The 15,791-nt window shown below is 36.3% G+C and overlaps 1 protein-coding gene across 1 annotated transcript in view; it reads left to right on the top strand.

Annotated features, from left to right (window-relative positions):
- Nucleotides 1–724: 724 nt before the first annotated feature.
- Nucleotides 725–15,791, top strand: part of LOC118205220 (uncharacterized) — a 219,106-nt gene continuing 204,039 nt past the window's right edge. The window contains exons 1-4 of the mRNA XM_085827386.1: nucleotides 725–765; nucleotides 6,227–6,271; nucleotides 6,671–6,715; nucleotides 12,408–12,452. Of these exons, the coding sequence (XP_085683512.1) occupies nucleotides 735–765; nucleotides 6,227–6,271; nucleotides 6,671–6,715; nucleotides 12,408–12,452 (166 nt within the window). The 5' untranslated portion in view covers nucleotides 725–734. The remainder of the gene's footprint in view (nucleotides 766–6,226; nucleotides 6,272–6,670; nucleotides 6,716–12,407; nucleotides 12,453–15,791) is intronic.

Genomic DNA, 15,791 nt, shown 5'->3' with positions numbered 1-15,791 from the left:
AGCTACGGAAATGTTTCAAACACTCGTCCAGATATGCTTATACATTGGAAACCGCAACGCTAAGTTCAGTCACAGAATTTCCAAATATTTAACGAGAAATCAGGTTGTAATATTCTAGCTAAACTATAGTTTAGGATGCTATTTGACGATGAACTGCATATAATCCAATATTTAAAGGGAGAAATTTGAGTTATAGACCTGAATCACGTACAAGATTTGTTGAACAAAGCTTAGGTGTGAGCTAGCGTATCATTCGGAGAGTATTAACCTTTTGAAGACGGGATGGCCATTATAGTATTTCAGCTAGAATACTGATACATTTTATAGCGACAATTAGCTGATATCTTCTAGTGTATGTTACAAGTCCAAAAAAGGCTTAATTTACCCTTTTATTCCAACTGAAATTAAAAAATGAATGGTTCTTCTGGGAACTACAATAAACCTCAATTCGGGCTTTAATTTACTATGGAAAATATAAATGTATCTAATATTAAACACAATAAATCAGGCGAAGCTAGACACAAACAACTCGCGAAATTGGCTTTTTTTCAAGGATAACTGGCGATATACTGTTAGAAACGTATTACGTACCTCCGTAAACTGAACACTAATTTATAGTTCTTCAGGTCTTCGGATTTATTCTTATTAAACAGAACCATTTAAATCACAAGAAACCTAAAATATTCAAAGTGTTAATTGCTGCATGTTTGTTCATTTTAGGTGGTACAGCTGCAATGGGAGTTGGTGCGAAATCAGCAGTTTCAGGTATGTAGTACTCAAAGCAAATTTTCTTCAATGGATTTATTACACTGTTTGAAATTTATTATAACATGTATATTAAGGACGAATGAACTTGTTAGTTGTTATTTTCCTTTAAGAATTTTGAAATCATGCATAAAATAAGTCTGGAAATATATTCCCTCAAATTATATGAAAAGTTTACTACTGTGAATTATGATAAAGTATCCATTCAGTATTAATCGCAATAGTTTTATATTTCCGAAACAAAAATGTAATACTAAAATTAAGGATTCCAGTGAATTATACATTTATGGTAAAGACGTGCCAGAAACGTTCATTGTTACATATCGTTGCGTGCATGTTCAGAACTTATTATATCTTGATAAAATATATTTTATCAAAACACCTATTCACAGTTCCGAAATTTCCTACAAAAATATTCGTATGTTTGCGCAAGTGGTGTAGTGTTGTATTTAATCATGGTAAAGCACACTAGGGCTAAGTGCCTAAAGGAAGGGATGCCTTCGTGGAGGACTTTCTAAGCGAAACTAGCTCGTATATACATTACACATGGGGAAAACAACGAAAACACCCATGCAGCCAGCCCGTTCGCGGGACTCGAACCTCGGACCGAACTACCAGTGTTAAGCGATTTTACCGCTCGGGCGCTGGTGAGCCTATTTTTGCGCAAACAGCTATTCACATTATAACAGAGTAAAATCACTGGGTACACATCACACTACTAAGGACGTTAAACACAGCTCAGTAAAAAGCGTATGTGGAGAGCGAAGCTAACACGCAATTATTCCAATGCTTGGAACCATGATGAACTAACTACTAATAACAACAAAGAAACTGATGTTCTCCCGCATCTTATATACTTTTCTACCTGTCGCCGAGAAATCTCTAATGTTTCTCGAAATTCGTAGAGCCAGATACGGTTACAGCTATTTAGGTATCAAATACAGATATTCAATTACAATACCCATTTGATTTTTTTACACAGAGTCCGGAACAAAATGTTGCCAAATGCTCCCCAGGCGTCGAGATGTTTGGCCATTTCCATTCAAATTTAATGATAAAAATTAGTCAGCAAAGCAGTCATCAGTTTCGCAATATCTCGCCAAAATATCGCTATAGCCACATACTGAATGTTATATAAACTTGCCCATTTATTCTTTATTTTCCAGCCAAACATCATTATTCTCATGCATTTCATGTTTATTTTTATGCTGGAAGATATAGAAATTCCACATATAATTTTCCCCAACTTAACACATCTATGTACACCATTTACAGCGATAAGAATCATAGTTGCATTTTCAGTACAACTGCACCAGCTATTATCATAAAATCAGTGCTCTTTTTCTCGTGTTTTCAGCAAAAATAAAAATATTTATATAAGCTCACATGTAAAACCACTACTTTCAGACAATGAATAATATTTAAATCAGATCAATATTTTTAATCTTATTTTGTGGTGTTAATAATTTCTTCTTTCGAAATATATTTCACAAACCACCATTTGCGACAGATATTTTTCAACTTTTAATACATTTCTACTAACCTACAATCTTTCAGATACGTAGTACCCAAAGCACATTATGAGCAATCAGAGCTGAGTACATAGCGCATGTGGACAGTGGAGCAAATGCGCAGTTATCTCAAAGCATGCAACCATCGTGTACTATCTGCCAAAAACAACTGCGAAATTGATGTTCTCTTTGCTTTGATGTATTTCTCTGGCTGCCGCTGAGAAATATCTAATGCGTTCTGCTTTTCGAAATGCCTGGAAAGCATGTTAGGACCGGAAAAGTTTACAGCTAATACAGGTGTAAATTATAGATATTCAATTACAATATCGATTTCAGTTATACAGTGTCCGTACCCAAATGCTGCCAAATAGTCGCCAGGTTTGGAGACGTTTGCGCATTTCCCGTCAAATTTGATGACAATAATTATTCACCAAAACAGTCGTATGATTGGCAATATTTCGCCAAAATAGTGCGATAGCCATATACTGCCCCTATATTCTTAATTATCCAGCAAAACTATATTTCTCTCATGCTTTTCATGTTTATTATTATGCCCTGGAAGATACAGAAATTGTACATATAATTTCTCTAAATTTACCTGTCTTTGGACACAATTCGTAGCGATAAGAATCCTAGTGGCATTTTTATTACAACAGCAGCGGTTATTATCAGAATTTCAGGGCTCATTTTTTCATCGATTCAGCAAAGATTAAAAATATTTATGTAAGCTCGCGTCTAAACACACAACTTTCAGACAATGAATAAGATTTAAATCGAATCAATATTTTTAAATCGGACCTATTGGTGTTAATAAATGTTTTCTTTCGGAATATATTTCACAAAATACTATTTGCGATAAATAATTTACCACTTTTAATTAGTTTTCACTAACCTATACCGAATGGTTCCAAATTCACGGTACAAACATCGAAGCAAGGTGAAGAACTAACATATGAACAATATCTACATAGGAAATCTAGGTGGAAATTCATTTATGAGTCGTAAATACGGGGTGTCTCACTTCAACTTAAACAAGATGTTTGCAAGAGCAGTTTAAACTTCCAATTACCAACAGCAATACATGCTTGACATCAGCCGATTAATAGCTTCTGAATGTGTGCGTTAAATACTAGGTACTTAACGCACACATTCAGAAGCTACTAATATTCCAGTAATGAGGTCTTTAGCTTGGTCAGCTGGAGTTGCATAAACAGTACTGTTCAGATGTAAAAAAAAAAAAAAAAAATAAATATTCGAGGCTCGAACAATAGGGGGATCGATGTGGCCAAGGGAAAGGTGTACCGCGGTCAATCCATAGCGCCCCGCAAGTGACATCCAAGTAATTGCTGACTTCAGAGCCAAAGACTGCTGGTGAACCATCACACTGAAATTACATTCGCTTACGAATGAAGATCGAAATATACTGGAGCATTTCTCGCAACAACTCTTCCAAAATAAAAAGATACCTTTTATGTTTGGTTCGTTGAGGCAGTAGGTATGGGTAAAGTAAAAGCTCGTGTAAAATACCAGCCCGCCAATTTGCACTGATATTTCGTTAACATACATATGGGCGCATAAGGTGTGATTCTCTGGTGCCAACAAGTGACACTTTTTTGTGTCAAGTACACCCAGGCGAGTAAATGTCATCTCATCTGTAATGAGCCCAGGAACTTGTGAAGACCGCCTGCAATGCAATGTCCTGCAAACGCCACTGGAAGATGTTCAGGCCCAGAGGATACTCTTACGTATTCGAGGTTTGTAATCACTAAAATGGAAGGGGTGGAGGGGATTTTCGTTTAACACTCCTCGGATGTTCCGCTTGCTCACACCTGAGCTTTGTCCAACTGCTCTTGTACTTCGTTCGCTTCTATAATTCAAAATTGTGTCTTCAAATCTTGTATTAGTGCAGTTTCTCCTCGAACCGAATCCTGGCTGATGAGAAGCATAAACAAATTTTACAAATTTGATAATCTAACCGAGAAAAATTCTGTGATCCATCATTTCGCTATCGAGAAAGTGCGAATGTGACATTCGTTGCCCAGGTCCTGGCATCACCGATTGCTCGGTGGTGCTGCAAAAGCCACGGGTACACATTTAGGCCCAGAGGATATTCGGACGAATTCGAGGTTTGTAATCACTGAAAATGGAAGGGTGAGTAATCCATTTTCGTTTAACAGGCTCCGAATGCTACGCTGACTCACACCTGAGCTTTCTCCGACAGCTTTTGTACTTGACTCGGGCTAAAAGTCAAAATTGTTCCTTCAGATCTTCAATTATATGAAATTCATCGTGAAAAAGCATCATGTCTGATGAGGAGCGCAAATAGTTTCACCAAGTTGACGAGGTTACCAATGAAACAGTCTGTTTTCCGGCATTCGTTTATCGGGAAATTGCGTGTATGACATTCGTAGCGCAGCTCTGGCATTGCCGTTTGCACAGCCGAGCAAGTAATTCATATCTGTTATTTCGGCATATTTGAAGACTTCCATCATTGAAGACAGTATAATCGCAAATAGCGTATTTCCTTACTGAGATGCACAACTACTAGCTTCTAACGCAGCAGTACATATTTATGCAAATTATCAATTTGCAAATATGTTCCATGAGGTAGTTTGAAGAACATGCTTTTAAATGAGTTTCAAAAGTTTCAATATGGGCTGTTCTTCATCTGAAACAATTCATACGAGATAGTACGTGATGCCATTCGCGTTTTATAGGTTTTTACTGCAATTGCACTTTAAGTTATATTTGTGAATAAATAAATGGATTTCGACTCGTGTTGCCAATGTGAATATTATTCATATCTTTGTTCTGCATCCTCCCTGTAAGTCTATTTGGAATAAATAAACTCCATAAATTTGGAATCACACTGTATATATCATGGTGCTTAAAAATTTTAGGTTTCTCTGAAACACGCAGTCATTGATTTGAAATAAGAAAAAAAGCTGCTTATTCATTAACTTGCTTTCAAATTCACCGGCCAACAGACTGATTTTTTCCCTTTTCAGGGAAACAAACTTTGGCAGGTAAAAGTGGAGAAGAATAGACGGTTTTTGCACTAAAAGCGCCTGATATAACACAGCATTCACACTTGCAGTGCTATCTATCAAAAATATATACATCTAACGTGAAAAACTGAGATATCAGAAATCTGATAACATTACGTAGGTAACGATTTATCTTAACAATATTAAACAAAGAAGACACATTTTTGAGAAGTTGAAATATGTTCATGCAATTTTAACAAGCTCAGCAAAAATTATTGTCAATCATTTACTTATGATAATGTGCCGAAACGTTTTAAACACTGGTCCAAATATGCCTACATACTCACAACTGCAAAGCCAGATATGCCTATATACCCAAAAGTAAGTCACAGAATTCAAAAGTATTTAACCAGAAATGAGGTTGTAATATTCTAGCTAAACAAGCATTCCTCGTAAGCTAGAACACTGATGAAATTTAAAGTGACTATTCGCTGCGCTTTTCTATTGTATGTAACATTTCCAAAAAAATGCAATTTTAATAAGCAATTTAATTTTAATTTTAATTTTAATAATGCAATTTTAATTTTAATAATTACTCGCTGCGCTTTTCTCGTGTATGTAAAATGTTCAAAGAATTGTTAAATTACACTTTTATTCAAACCGAATACTAATAAAAAGATGGTTCCTTTGGCGCGTGCATTAAACCTCCATTTGAGCTTTATTTTAAAGTAGAAATTATATAAGTAAGCAGTCCTAAACACAATTAATCAGCCGAAGCTCACTAAAATAAATTCTCGGAGTTGGTCCTCATTTAATGATAATATCATATACTATTAGGCACGTATTATGTACGTCCGTATATTTTCCAGGTCTACGCATTTATTCTTATTAAAAAGAACGATTTTAATTACAAAAAACCTAAAACATTGAAAGTTATAGCTCCCACGTATTTTTTCATTTTAGGTGGTTCAGGTTCATGGGGATATGGTGTGGATTCAGGACGTTCAGGTACGTAGTACTCAAAGAAAATTATGTTCAGTGGTTTTATTAAAATATCAAAAATTTATTTTAATGTGCAATGAACTTGTCAGTTTTTATATTCCTGTAAGAATTCCGATATTATGCATAAACGAAGTCTGGAAATATATTCGTTCAAATTATATTAAATGCTTTCTATAGTAAATTATGATGCGGGATCCATTCAGTATTAATCGCATTAGTATTAGGTTTCCGAAATAGAACTTTTATACTAAAGTATACCAGTAAGCACGTAATACGTACGGCAATAAAATGAACGCTAATTTATAGTCCCTTAGTTCGGATTTTTCCTTTTTAAATAGGAGCATTTTAATTACAACAAACATAAAATGTTGAAACCTATAGCTCTCGCATATTTGTTCATTTTAGGTGGTTCAGGTGCATGGAAATTTGGTGCTGATACAGGACTTTCAGGTATGTAGTACTCAATGCACATTATGTTAAACGGTTTTATTAAAATGTCAAAAACTTTTTATAATTTGTGTGTTAAAGACGAATGAACTAGTCAGTCTTTACTTTCCTGTAAGACTTTCGAAAGCATGTATAAAAAAGATGGGAAATTTGTTCGATCAAATTATACTGTATGTTTTCTATAGTGAATGATTATGCGCGATCCATTAGTATTAATGGCATTAGTTTTAGTTTTCTGAAATACAAATTTTAGACTAAAGTTAACGATTCTAGGGAATTATACTTTTATGTGAAAGGAGCGTCAGAAAATTCAGTGTTACACCTCACTGCATGCAAGCGTGTTTCTAACAGATTGAATGCATACATTACTTCGGAAAGTCTGATGATGCGTAATTTACCAAAAATGCCCTTTACCGTTCCAAACTTTTCCGCAGCAAATTTTGCATAGGTGATCTCAGTACGACGAAGTATAATCAACAGGCTCAGTACATGTGGAGAGGGCAGCTAATACCAAAGTTATGTCAATGTTTGGATCCACGACGAACTAACTACTAAATACGACTGAAAAACTGATCTATTCTCTCGTTTTATATACTTTTCTATGATGCTTTCTGCTTCTTTTACAATCTCAACTTCAGTTATACAAGTTGAGAACCAAAATGTTGTTAAATGTTCGCCAGGTTTGGAGATGTTTGGTCAATTCAAAAAGGTGGGAACTATGTTTGTTAAATTGTAATACATTTTTTCTACAGTGAATTATTATGCGGGATCAATTATGTATTAATCGCATTAGTATTAGATTTTCGAATACAAATTTTAGACTTAAGTTAACAATTGCAGAGAATTATACTTGGAAATGACGCGTCAGAATAGTTCAGTGTTACCTATGTTTGCGTGCATACGTGTCTCTAATAGATTGAATGCATGCAGAACTGATTATAGCTCGATGAAATATATTTTCCAAAATAGCCCTTCACAATTCCGAAATTTTCTGCAAAAAAATTCGCGCAATTATTCACAGTATCACAGAGTATAATGAGTAGGTACACGCCCAAACTACTAAGCATGTTAAACATAGCACAGAACAAAGCGCATGTGGAGAGCCGAGCAGACACGCATTTCTCTGAATGGTTAAAACCATAATGAACTAACTATTAATAACGAATAAAAAACTGATTTTCTCTCTCGTTTTATAAACTTATCTAACTGCCTCAGAGAATCTGTAATGCTTTTTGCTTCTCGAAAATGATGCAAAGCATGTCAGAGCCGGATATTTTTACAACTAATAGAGGTATCTATTACCGGTATTCAACTACAATATCTATTTCAGTTATACAGGTTGCGGAACGAAATGTTCGACAGGTTTGGAGACACTTGGCCATCTCCTGTCAAATCTGATGTAAAAAATGAATGGCCAAAACACTTGTCACATTGTCAATAGCGCGAGAGCCGTTTATTCAATGTTAAAGAGACTTGCCTCTGTATTCTTTAGTTTAAGCAAAACAACATTTCTCTTATGCTTTTCATATCTTCATATTATGCTGGAAAATACCGAAATTCTATATATAACTTCACTAAAATTGCCTATCTATGTAGACAATTCATAGCGATAAGAATCACAGTTACATTTTCAGTACAAAACATCAACTATTATATTGTCAGAATATCAGGGCTAATTTTTTTCACGTATGCAGCAAACATTAAAGATATTTATGAAAGCTCACTACAAAAAACATCACTTTCAGACAATGAATAAAATTTAAATCAGATCAATGTTTTTAAATCGGTTGTTTTGTTGCTAATGAAATTTTTCTTTCGGAATATATTTAACAAAATAATATTTGCGCTAGATATTTTTTTTAACTTTTAATGAATTTTCACTAACCTATACCGAATGGTTCTAAATTCATAGTACAAACTTCGAAGGCAGGTACAGATATAAGTTATGAGCAATATCTACATAGGAAATCTAGGTCGAAATCCATTTATTGAGTCATAAATACGGGGTTTCTCATGCAAACCGAAACAAGATGTTTACAAAAACAGTTGAAAATTCCGACTACCGACAGCAATACATGGTCGACTACATCGGTGGACAGACTTACACACTGCCAAAGATGCCAGGTACTCGCCTACGCACGCAGCAGCTACTGATGTTCGAGCAATGAGATCTTTAACTGAATTAACTGGAGTTGCATTAACAATTCTGAAATTACGTTCGCTTACATATCAAGATCGGAACATACTGGAGCATTTCTGGTAACACCTATTCCAGAAAAATAAGATACCTTTTGCCTTTGCGTCACTGAAGCAGTAGGTATAGGCAAATTAAAAATTATTAGAGGATACCTGACCACACATTTACACTGATTGTTTGTAAAAATACATGTGGTCGCATAATGTTTGGATTCTGTGTTGCCCACAGAGGAGAATTTTGCACATAAAATACACCCAGGCGGGTAAATGTCGCCCCATCTGTAATCAGCACAGCAGCTTTGATGACTGGCTGCATTGCAAATTACTGCAAAAGCCACTATTAGAACTTAAGGCCCAGATGTTAGTCGTAGCGATTCAAGGCTTGTAATCACAGTAAATGGAAGTGGAGTAAGCGCCTTTCTTTATCACTTTCCGAATGTTGCGCTGCTTCACACCTAAGCTTTGTCCAAAATATCTTGTACGTGATTCGGGTCTATAAGACAAATTTCTTCCTTTTAATATTGGATTATATGCAGTTCGTCGTCAAAGAGCATCCTGTCTGATGAGGATCACAAAAAATTTCATGAATTTGATGATATAACCCCTGAAATATTCTGTTTTCCGGCATTTGCCTGTCGAGAAACTGCGCATATGTCATTCGTTGGGCAGTTCTGGCATTACCGTTTACACGGCCATGCACTTGATCCATATCTGCTCCTTCGGCATACTTAAAGTCTCCCATCATTAAATAAAGTACAATCGCGATTAGTGAATTTCTGTACTCAGATACACACCTATTGCCTTCTACAGCAACTCTAAATATTTATGCTAATTACAATTATGCAAATATCTTTCGTGACGTAGATTCAAGAAGATATTTTCTATGTGTGCTGTTTTCTTTATTCACGCGAGATGATATATGATCTCACTTGCATTTTACAGTTTTTTATAGTAAATGCACCTAAATTTGTATTTATAAATAAATTTTAAATAAATAATTCAATTACGACCCGTGTTTCCAATGTGAATAATATTTACGTCATTGTTCTGTATCATCCCTGAAATTTGTACGATAAATTTAGAATTACAATTTGTATATCACGGAGCTTCAAAATTTTATTTTAATATATCACATGTAGCCATTTATTTAAAATTATAATAAAGCTGTATATTTATTAAATTCCTTTCAGATTCTATGACGAACAGACAGAACTCTCCCTTTCCAGGGGCCCAACAGTGCCCGAGCGCACTGGTACTCTGGTCATTGAACACTGGTAGTTCGGTCCGAGGTTCAAATCCCGCGAATGGGCTGGCTGCATGGACGTTTTCGTGGTTTTCCCCATGTGTAACGTGTATACGAGCCAGTTCCCTTAGAAAGTCCTCCACGAAGGCATCCCTCTTCTTACACAGATAGCCCTCGTGTGCTTTGCCATAACTCAACACACCAACCCTTTTCAGGGAAACAAGTTTGTCAGGAACAATTCCAGAAGTGTAGACGATTTTTACACTAAAATAAATTGATAGAACACTGCATTCACAATTGTAGAGCTATCTATCAAAAAACCAAAATATTATACATCTAACGTGAAAACTTCAGATGACAGGAATATAAAAGCATTATATAGGTTTGGACGGCTCTTAATAATATTAAACAAAGAATACACGCAGGCTTAGTAAGCTAAGCAAAAATTATTGTTAAATATCTACTTATGATAAGCCGCGGAAATGTTTTAAACACTGGTCAAAATATGCCTATACACTGAAAATCGCAATGCTAAGTTATGTCACAAATTTCTTAAGTATTTAACCGGAAACGAGGTTGTAATATTCTAGCTATACACTGACTGCCAATAAGTATTTGAACACCTAATGCAAATGACGATATCTGCGGTCCTAAGGTACGTCACAGATTCTGCATATAGTATGTATATATCGTGTAGGAAACAGCATCGGCTTTACTCGCATGCAAGATGCCTTGCAGTTTCGAGCTCTCTAATTTCGAGAAAGGTATAATTATCGGGTATCACAAATATGGCCGATCCTTAAGGGACATATCTAGCGATCTAAAGTATCCAAAATCGACAGTGGCCTATGTGATTAAGAAGTGGAAGGTGAGCGGTCACTGTCGGAATGTGGCTCGAGTCGGCAGACCAACGAAACTGGGAGATAGAGACCGACGAGTGCTCTCCAGAGAAATTCGGATGAACCGCACCCAACCGATGGCCCTCATCCGCGAAGAGTTTCAACAGACATCCAGGAGTGTTGTTTCAATGAATATCATCCGTAAGGAAGCACATCTGCTTGGTTTTCATGGTCGTGCTGCTGCCCATAAGCCTTTGATCGCAAAGTCCAACCGCGCTGCTCGGTTAATGTGGTGCAAAGCACATCGAAATTGTACCGTAGATCAGTGGAAACGGGTTCTTTGGAGTAACGAATCAAGGTTCACCCTTTACCGTTCGGATGGCAGGGTCTGTGTCTGGCGTCTACCTGGAGAACGTCTCCTGCCAGAATGCATTGTGCCAACAGTCAAGTTCGGCGGAGGTGGAATTATCGTCTGGGGGTGTTTTTCCTGGTATGGGCTGGGACCCTTGGTCCCCATTCATGGTAAGCTCAACTCCGATGCCTACTGCACTATTTTGGATGACAATGTGCTTCCTACGTTGTGGCAGTTTTACGGGTTGGACCCCTGTTACTTTCAGGACGGCAATGCCAGCTGTCACGATTCGACGTTAACCAAGGATTGGTATGGTGCCAATGGAGTTCATCGAATGGACTGGCCTGCCCAGAATCCAGATATGAACCCTATCAAGAACCTCTGGGACGAGTTGCATCGCTGAAATCAGGGGAGCACTACTTGTGCAAAATCGGTGAAGGAACTCCTATGTCTTTCCAAGCCGAGTGGAAGAAAATACCACTAGCTGTCATACAAAGACTTGTGGAAAGTATGCCCAGGAGGGTCCACGCTGTAAATACCTCTCGTGGAGGATCTACCAACTATTGATTTTGAATAAAGTTAGTTTTTCTTTCTATCACAGGTGTCCAAATACTTATTGGTAGTCTGTGTACTAGAATTCCTCGTAAACTAGAATACTGATGAATTTTATAGCGACAACTCGTGGATATCTTCTAGTGTATGTTACAAGTAAAAAAAGGGTTAATTTAACCATTTATTCCATCTGAAATTTAAAAAATGAATGGTTCTTCTGGGAAGTACAATAAACCTCAATTCGGGCTTTAATTTATTATGGAAAATATAAATGTAACTAATATTAAACACAATGAAGCAGGCGAAGCTAGACACAAACAACTCGCGAAATTGGCTTTTTTTCAAGGATAACTGGCGATATACTGTTAGAAACGTATTACGTACCTCCGTAAACTGAACGCTAATTTATAGTTCTTCAGGCCTCCGGATTTATTCTTATTTAAAATAACCATTTTAATCACAAGAAACCTAAAATATTGAAAGTGATAACTGCTGTATGTTTGTTCATTTTAGGTGGTTCAGCTGCAATGGGAGTTGGTGCGAAATCAGCAGTTTCAGGTATGTAGTACTCAAAGCAAATTTTGTTCAATGGTTTTATTACAGTGTCAGAAATTTATTATAATATTTATGTTAAGGGACAATGAACATTTTAGTCTTTAATTTTCTGTACGAATTTCGAAATTAGTCTGGAAATATATTCGTCCAAATAAATAAAGTGTTTTATATAGTGAAATATAATGCGGGATACATTCAGTATTAATCGCATTAGTATTAGATTTCCGAAATTCAACTGTTATACTAAAGCTAAGGATTGCAGTGAATTATACTTTTGTGTGAAATACAAGTCAGAATAGTTCAGTGTTACATATCGTTGCTTGCATACGGAATCCTAATAGACTGAATGCACGCAGAGCTGATGATAGCTTGAAAAATATATTTTTCCATAAAAGCCTTTCACAGTCCTAAAATTTTCTTCAAAAGTGTTCGTAAAGTTCTTCACATTATCACAGGGTATAAAGTGTAGGTACTCATCAAACTATAAGGACGTTAAACACAGTTTAGTACAAAGCACATGTGGGGAGCAAATCTAAACGCAGTTATCTCAATGCTTGGAACAATGCTGAACTAATTACTAATAACAATTGAGAAAGTGGTGCTCTCTCTCTTCTTTTATACTTTTCTGTCCTGCCCCCCAGTAATCTCTAATGCTTTCTGCGTCTCGAATCCTTGGAGCCGGATACTTTTACAGGTAATGTAAGTATCAGATACAGATATTCAATTACAATATCCATTCAGTTAACCAGGGCCGGACCAAATTGCTGCCCAATGCTCGCCAGTGTTGGAGACGTGTGGCCATTTCAAGTCAAATTTGATGACAAAAATTAGTCACCAAAACAGTCGTCAGTTTCGCAATATCTCGCCAAAATAGCGCGATAGCCATTTACTTAATCTTAAATAGACTTGTCCCTGTATTCATAACTTTCGAGCAAAACATCATTTCTCTCATGCTTTTCATATTTTTACCTATATATATATACACAATTCATAGCGGGAAGAATCATAGTTGCATCTTCAGCACAAGTGCACGGGCTATTATCATAAAATCGTTGCACTTTTTCTCATGTATTCAGCAAAAATTAAAATATTTATGTAAGCTCACGTCTAAACTCACTACTCTCAGACAATGAATAAGATTTAAATCAGATCAATAGTTATAATCGGACGCTTTGGTGCTAATGAATGTTTTCTTTTGGAATCTATTTCACAAAATACGAGTACTATTTGCGATAGTTATATTTCTACTTTTAATGAATTCTTACTAACCTTTACCCAATGGAACCAATTTCCTGGTAGAAATTTCGAAGCGAGGTATAGAACTAAGCTATGAACGATATCTACATAGGGAACATTTGTTAAAATCTACTCATTGAGCCATAAATACGGAGAGAGTCTCACTTCAATTTAGAGAAGATGTTTACAAGAACAGTTCAAATTTTTTGCTACCAATAGCGAAACATATGCTTCACAACATCGGTGTAGAGTGCTGTGTACACTGCCTCACGTATGATGTCAGGTACCTCACGCACACACGCAGTAGCTACGGATATTCAAGCAACGTGTTCTTTATCTGAGGTAACTGGTGTTACATTAACAAGATTGTTCAGATGACCCAAAATATAATCATTTTTCGAAAAATACGGGTTTCGCGGTGGCCAAGGGTCTGATCTACCCAGGTCAATTCATAGCGCCCCACAAAAGACATCCAAGTAATTGCGAACATCAGAGAGAAAGTCTGCTGGTGTGCGATCGTACTGAAACTACATTCGCGTACGAATGAAGATAGGAACATATTGGAGCATTTATGGCAACACCTTTTCCAGAATAAAAATGTTACCTTTTGTGTTTCGGTCAGTGAGGCACTAGGTATGGACAAATTAAAAGCACCTGTAAAATACCTACCCGCCATTTTGAAGTGGTATTTCGTTAAGATACGTGTGGTCGCCTAAGGTTTGGATTCTCTGTTGTCAACAGAAGAGAATTTTGTGCAACAAATACACCCAGGCGTGTAAATGTCGCTTCATCTGTAATCAGCGCAGGAATTGTGAAGACCAGCTGCAATGCAATGCGCTGCAAGAGCCACTGGTAGAAGTTCAAACCCAGAGGATACTCTTACGGATTCAAAGCTAGGAATGTCTGAAATTGGAAGCGGAGTAAGCGATTTTCATTTAACAGTCTCTGAATGTTACGCTGTCTCCAGCCGAAGCTTTGTCCGACAACTCTTGTACTTTACTCGGTTTATAACACAACATTGTTCCTTCAAATCTTGGATTATATGCAGTTCATCGTCGAAAAGCATCCTGTCTGATGAGGAGCACAATTATTCTTCACAAAGTTGACGATGTTACCGATAAAACAGTCTGTTTTCCGGCATTCGTTTATGGAGAAATTACGTATGTAATATTCGTAGCGCAGCTCTCTCATTACGATTTGCACATCCCTGCAAATAATCCATATCTGCGTTTTCGGCATTATTAGAGTCTCCCATCACTGAAGATAGTATAATCGCAAATAGCGTATTTCCTAACTGAGATGCACACTTACTGCATTCTAACGCAGTAGTGCATATTTATGCAAATTATTAATATGCAAATATATGTCGTGAGGTAGATTGAAGAAGATCCTTATAATTAAGTTTCAAAAGTTTCAATATGGGCTGTTCTTCAACTGAAGCAATTCATACGAAATAGTATGTGATGTCATTCGCATTTTACAGGTTTTTACTGCAATTGCACTTTAAGTTCTATTTGTTAATAAATAAATAGATTTCGATCCGTGTTGCCAATGTGAGTATTATTCATATCTTTGTTCCAGATCATCCCTCAATGTTTGTATGATAAATATGGACTCACCCTGTGTACATCACGGTGCTTAAAATTTTAGGTTAATCGGAAACATGCAGTCATTGATTTAAAATTAGAATAAAGATGCTTATTCATTAACTTGCTTTCAGATTCACGGGCCAACAGACACAGTTTCCTCCTTTTCTGAGAAACATACTTTGGCAGGCAAAATTCGAGACGAGTAGACGGTTTTTACACTAAATGCGAATTATGTAACGCAGCATTCACACCTGCAGTGTAATCTATCAAAAATATATACATCTAACATGAAAAACTCATCTCAGGAGTCTAATAACATTACATAGGTAACGATTTATCTTAACAATATTAAACAAGGAAGACACATTTTGGAGAAATTGAAATAAGTTCAATCAATTTTAATAAGTTCAGTAAAAATTATTGTCAATTATCTACATATGATAATGTGCCGAAACGTTTTAAACGCTGGTCCAGATATGCCTATATACGCAAAACCGCAAAGCGAAATTAAGTTAAG

This window comes from Stegodyphus dumicola, chromosome 12 (assembly GCF_044657685.1).
Source record: "Stegodyphus dumicola isolate Sdum_Otavi_A_Nest chromosome 12, ASM4465768v1".
NCBI classification, from domain to species: domain Eukaryota; kingdom Metazoa; phylum Arthropoda; class Arachnida; order Araneae; family Eresidae; genus Stegodyphus; species Stegodyphus dumicola.
This window is presented reverse-complemented; position numbering and strand designations above follow the sequence as displayed.